This window comes from Phaseolus vulgaris, chromosome 3 (genome assembly GCF_051622355.1).
Source record: "Phaseolus vulgaris cultivar YP4 chromosome 3, ASM5162235v1, whole genome shotgun sequence".
Taxonomy (NCBI): Eukaryota; Viridiplantae; Streptophyta; class Magnoliopsida; order Fabales; family Fabaceae; genus Phaseolus; species Phaseolus vulgaris.
The window spans coordinates 47081018-47086987 of NC_143500.1; the positions used below are offsets into that span (position 1 = coordinate 47081018).

Consider the following 5970-nt stretch of genomic DNA (forward strand, 5'->3'; position numbering starts at 1 on the left):
TTTCAGAAAAGAATTTTTTTAATTTTTAATTTTAATATAGTGTAAGTGTCAAGATATTAACATCTTATTGAGAATGTGAAATTTGGAGAAGTAATGTAAATTTTAAACACGTGGAAAATAATTTATTAATGTTTCATTTAAATACAATTAACGAGAACAAATGTAATATAAAACATTTACCATTCTTCTTGTTTATTATTGTATTTATACATATACAATTAAAACCTTGATTAATGATATCTTATAATATAATGAGGCCCATTCTTAATCATGTGTTTGTTTGGTATTATAATCACAACAAATACTGTGCTTGATTTAGAAAATACATAGACATGAAATAGCATGTGGCAAATGGAAAATAAAATTAGATGGCCATGATAAAAATATTTAATACAAATTAATCTAAATTTGAATGAAAAAGTTATTGCCTATTTATATTCTCTTCCTCAAGTAAAATGATGATAGCGGTGAATCCAAATTCTTTTTTTCTTTTTTTTTTCTATGTATAGTTAATTAATTTGTATTCCTCTTCCTAATCAACAATTTGTTCAGGGGGTGCATATCAGCTTTATGTCTGAGTACTTATTGATAATATATAAATGTATTTAAATACTAGAAAGTAAAATCGGATCCGTGGCGCAATGGTAGCGCGTCTGACTCCAGATCAGAAGGTTGCGTGTTCGATTCACGTCGGGTTCAATTCCTTGTTTTTGTTTTTTATTTTCTTTAAATATGCTTTTATACATACACGCAAGTAATGACTATTAAAAAAATGTTTTTAATTTTTCTGAAATTGTTTTAAACTAATGTGGATGTGGATTCGATTTTTACATGCAAGATTTATCTTCTGATTCCAAATCAGTTCAAATATCATGATTAAGATTTTTAATCATATCTAAAGTATTATTTGTTTTAAATTTTGATATTTTTATTATAGTTTTGTTCTTTGAAAAACACTTTAGTAAATTAAGAAAATAGCAGCCTTTTCTTAATATTATTCATTTAATAAACACAACATCCTATTTCAAGCCTGGTATAATATGTATCTTTAGAATAAAAGTGTTGCACAATGTGATCAATCTTAACAATGCTATATGTCTTATAGACAATCTAGCCACCCACCAATCAAGGTCTCCATCACACATGTTCATAGTCACCACTAACATCAATTTCCTCGACATCCTCAATATCTAATGATCCAGTACCACCATGCCCACCAATACCATCACCAGCTTTGGATCCTGGTCCTGGTACCCTTGCTTCTTGTATGATCTTCATGATTTCTTCCACCTTTTGGCTTGGTTGGTCTTTCTTTGGTTCCTCAAATCCTTTTCTTTCAGCTTCGATTATCTCTTTAGGCAAATTCTTCAGAAACCAAGGATTCTGTTTTATCTCTGGGATGGTGATCCTCTTCAACAAGGATCATAAATAGTTAGATTGAAAAATGGGGAGACTCTCGTTATTTTGTAGAACAAAATCAATGTGAGTTGGTATGAGTTTGATAAATCCATACTAATTCCATTTAATGTGAAATGTTGATTGATTTAAGGTTCATTACAATGAAACTGTAGTTCTGTTATTACAGGTTTATGATTAGTACACATGCTTTTAGAGAAGAAAAATGATTTATCAGCACCCAAAATACTAAATGATACTTAAAGAAGGAAAGAAAAAGTAAATTGAAAAATGTTATGATGTGATAAGAAGAGGGATAGAGAGAAAATGTATCTCTTTGGAGAATTAGATACATACCTTGGCAGGATCGGCAACAAAGATGCTAGAGAGGAGATTCCTACACTCAGAAGAAACACGAACATAGTCGGGTATGGAGTACTGAACACCAATTATTCTCTACCAACCAGAGAATCAGAGTTTAAACTTTCTTCTACATTAGATTAACCATAAATGAACTGTTAAGTTAAACAACTAACAAGAGCTCACCCCAATAGTCTTTCTGAAATTTCTAGGATCTTCTGGATCTTCAAATGGGTATGCACCAACTAACATGACATAAAGAGTCACACCACAGGACCAAACATCTGAAATCTACAAAAAGAAAGGCCAATTTGCTTAAGAAATTGAGCATTCGGGATCATTTGATGGACTTTCAAATAGAAGTGGGAATGGTTTAAATTGTCAAACCATGAACCATGGCTTTTAATTGCCATGGGTTATGACTAGACATGATTTTCAAGTTCCTCAGGGAAATAACACTAAGTCTGAATACCTTCCCATCATACTCCTTTCGTGACAGAACCTCTGGAGCAATGTATGCAGGAGTTCCAACTGTTGATTTAGGTTGAGAGTGCAGTAGAGCAGACTACAATTACATGTTGAAATAGATAGGACAGTCAACAAAAATTATAAGAAACACATGTGCGGACTGCATATAATGTAAGGCATGTGATATATTCAAAAGGCCTGTTGTAGGTGAATGGTATTAACCTTGGAGTAACCAAAGTCACAAATTTTAAGTCGAGGAGATGGTTTTCCGTCCAGGAGAGTGTTTTCCAATTTCAGATCTCTATGACAAATTTCCTGAAATAGGAAGTATAACATGATATAAGAGATGAGCTTGTAATGAAGAACAGAATGAGTTCTGAGTGCATACCATTGAATGACAGTAGCTAACCCCGGATATTAGCTGCTGGAAGAAATATCTTGCCTGCAATGCAGGGGATTCATTCACTTGGTAAATGTCAATATGAATATAAACATTATTCCTGAATACGGATTACATGAAAGGAAAAGTAAAGATAAATCAACTTCACTATAGATTCTACAACCTCATCTTCGCTAAATCGACCAGCAGTACATATTCTCTCAAAAAGTTCACCACCTGAAGCATACTCCAAGACAATGGCTAAATGAGTCGGGGTCAGCAAGACCTACAGAAAATATATCTCATTCAGCATTTTGTTGTACGTGAGTTCTGAAAGCTTTGAATAGAAAAAGTCATCAATCATGCTAGACTAACTGGAGTAAAATTTGATCGTAGCCCATGCATAAGGATAGATAAACAAATTACAGCATTAAAAGAAGGGAATAATACTAATAAGCACTTTTTTCTCCTTTTCTAATGGTACGAGTCAAGTTTATGGGAAAAGGTTATCTTCTTGACTTCTTGATGGTTTCTCCTAAAGGTACTGGTCCTAGTGATTTCTCCAGATATTTTCATATAGGTGATCTTGGTTTGCAAGATTTGCTGAAGAAATAATGCCGAAAATATTATGTACAGTACGTCACATCAGTTTTAAAAGGTAAACGCCAATTGTCTGACTGCAAATTATTATTGGCCCATTACTTTTAGCAATAACGCAACACACTTAATGACGTTGTGCACATTATGTCAACAATTACAACTTGATACAAAGGGAACTAAAAATTACACATTACGAGAAAAAATTTCAAGCAGAGTGTAACATGAGAGTAGCAAGCACCAAAAATAGAGCAGATAACCATTTGCTTAACTCAAAATGCCCAATTTCCCATCAAATCTAACGAAGGGGCAGTTTGCGGAAGAAAAGTAAGCTCTTACCTCTTTGAACCTGATTATATTTGGATGCCTTAAAGATCGGTGATTAATTATCTCCCTCTGAACATTCTCATCAATCTGGTACCATAAACACAGCTCACTAAGAAGAAAAACACATGAGAAAGATTTTGCACAAAACTATAAAATCAATGTTATCCCTTTAAGCTTTGACAATAAGCTTCTCGTTGAGAATGGTGGTGTAAGCTACATGAGCTTGATAGTGAGAACAACAAAAATCATTCTTTATTTTATGCTACAATTCTTCATTCACAAAGGACGGTCAAAACTTCAAATGACAAAGGACATTAAGAGGAACCACAGCATTCAATTTTTTTTATCTGTACTTGAAATTCAAAAGAAGAAGCAAACAAATGCTTCCAATTGCTCGCAGGGAATAAAAAGTGAACTTTGGAGACTCTATGTGTTGCAGCATATTGATTCTAGAATTTTATTTGTGATGACACCGAATAAGACTTTCATGGAAACTATCAATCAGTAGAATACAGTATAGATTTAGAGAGTTGACTAGTTGAGAAACAAAAGGAGGAAAGAAATAATATCACCAGGGAAAACAGCTCCTCTGCTTAACAGTTTCAAAACTCCAACCATTGTTATTGTACCTTGATTCATATTGATATGATGAAACATTGAACATCCAATTTAAGATTTTGAAAAGAAAAACATGGTCCAGAGATATCATATAATAATTCATATACGAGCAGAAGAAAACACAAAACAAAACCGGTAGTTTCCAAATTCAGATCGCTAGGAAAAAAGAACAATCAATGCAAAGAAAATTTCTGAGACAACAACAGCATTAGTGAGTACTCAGTAGTAATCAATGGAATTCCACTGCCAATTTGGCAAAAGAAGTTTACCTTTTTACCCCTCTCTATGTATTTGACCGCAACAAGCTCTTCAGTCTTCTTGTCTCTGGCCAACCTGGCCACACCAAAATTCCCAGAACCAAGCTCCTTCAATGGCTCATACCGTTCCTCCATGTCAACCTTCCCAAAAGCTACACCCACCTCTCAAGAACTTAGACACAGAGGACACCCCAATAAGTGAACACACCTTAATGTTACATTCATGACAACAATATTATATATATATAATATCAGTATGTATGTATAAAATAATAAATTTAAGGGGGGCCAGTTTAATTTAATTTAATATAAATGACATACGCAAGGTAAGGAAAAATTCAAAGAAACAAACATAATCAATCATGAGCGAATATAAAGAAAAAGTGGTGTTCTTGTAGCTGCAGAGTTGAGTTGCTCACTCACTTTTGTCCTCCTAATAAATTACCCCATGAAAAGTTGTAGAGTATTTTTTATATGGCGAAAAGTGAAGAACGGAATATGAAGAATTTAAAAAGAGGGGTGAAGTGAGAATGGTGTATAAGAGCCGCTGAAGAGAGAGGGAAAGGAAAAGAAAAAGATTATGTGAAGATTTTGGTTGTTGCGAGTATAGTATCTAAAGCGGGTTCTGGTTCATAATGATGATGAGTGTGTGCTTTGTAGAATAGAAATAAAGTTTGGATTGTCTTCCTCCTCAATTCACCTTTGCGTGTCTTCCACTTTGCGCCTCATTTTATCTCTTTCTCTTTTCTATACATGCCAATGTTCCAGGATTTTGGTCGTCGTTACATTTTCCGTGTGCGTGTATTGAAATTCTGCCCAAATTTAAGAAAATGGTGTAATTTTATTTACAATTTATGGAAATGGATACATTTTAAAAGAATTATGCCGATACAACTTCAAAATGAAAAAAAAAAAAAAAACTCGTGCTTTAAAGTATTGATTTTTAAAAAATCTTTTTTTTTAATATAGTCGTGTGAGTAAGTATTTATTAGCACATTTTTATATTTTTTAAAAGAGTATCAGGTGGACGACTTTAGTATTTAGATTTTTTTTTTAAAGAGTGTTGAATTGGATTAAGATTATTTTTTGTTTTCAATATTTGTAATGTTTTTAGTTTTAAATTTAAAAAATAATATTTTATGTTTACTTGTATTTTTGTTGTTGTATGGTTGTAATCTTTTGAATTTTATTCATTTTTGAATTTTTTTAAAGCAATTTAACATAATGTTGTAATTTTTATTTTTATGACTTTACTTAGTTTAATTAATTAATCAAATTATTTGTGTTAATTGACAATAGCATTAAAATAAAAAAATTTATTATAATAAAATAAATTTAATGAGTTAAAGAAGTACATATTAAAAAACTATTTATCATTGTTTATGTGATAATTTTTTTACTATGACTTTAATTCTGACAATAAAAACATTTTTCTAAATTATTTTGACTTAATTAATTATTTTGTTATGAATATAATTAATATTTTTTTTCTTTATGACCTATTTAAGGATTAAGAATAAGGTTTGGACGGTTAAAAATAACGTTTGGACGGTATTAGTATATCAATAA

General features: G+C 31.7%; 1 protein-coding gene and 1 non-coding gene across 3 annotated transcripts; one reads left to right on the forward strand and one right to left on the reverse strand.

The window, feature by feature from the left end:
• Positions 1 to 627: 627 nt before the first annotated feature.
• On the forward strand, positions 628 to 699 carry TRNAW-CCA (transfer RNA tryptophan (anticodon CCA)). Its single transcript has one exon. It is a non-coding gene; the product is annotated as a tRNA-Trp (tRNA).
• Positions 700 to 1020: 321 nt separating this feature from the next.
• Positions 1021 to 5269, reverse strand: LOC137808132 (serine/threonine-protein kinase SAPK3). Of its 2 annotated transcripts, none has more exons than XM_068609090.2 (10): positions 5102 to 5269; positions 4414 to 4573; positions 3539 to 3613; positions 2787 to 2888; positions 2612 to 2665; positions 2446 to 2538; positions 2228 to 2320; positions 1942 to 2046; positions 1753 to 1851; positions 1021 to 1410 (listed from the first exon to the last, which is right to left on the reverse strand). In XM_068609090.2, exons 2-10 carry the CDS (start codon positions 4534 to 4536, stop codon positions 1138 to 1140), a joined length of 1017 nt encoding a protein of 338 aa, XP_068465191.1. In that variant the 5' UTR covers positions 4537 to 4573; positions 5102 to 5269; the 3' UTR covers positions 1021 to 1137. The 2 variants fall into 2 exon arrangements, with proteins under 2 accessions (XP_068465191.1, XP_068465190.1); XM_068609089.1 differs by having other exon boundaries at positions 4825 to 5182.
• Positions 5270 to 5970: the final 701 nt, after the last annotated feature.

Coding starts and splice junctions, on each gene's coding strand:
- LOC137808132 (XM_068609090.2), bottom strand. CDS start 4,536: ATGGAGGAACGGTATGAGCCATTGAAGGAGCTTGGTTCTGGGAATTTT. Junction 2,539..2,611: donor TTAGCTACTGTCATTCAATG/GTATGCACTCAG, acceptor TTCCTATTTCAG/GAAATTTGTCATAGAGATCT. Junction 1,411..1,752: donor TTGTTGCCGATCCTGCCAAG/GTATGTATCTAA, acceptor TCCTTGTTGAAG/AGGATCACCATCCCAGAGAT.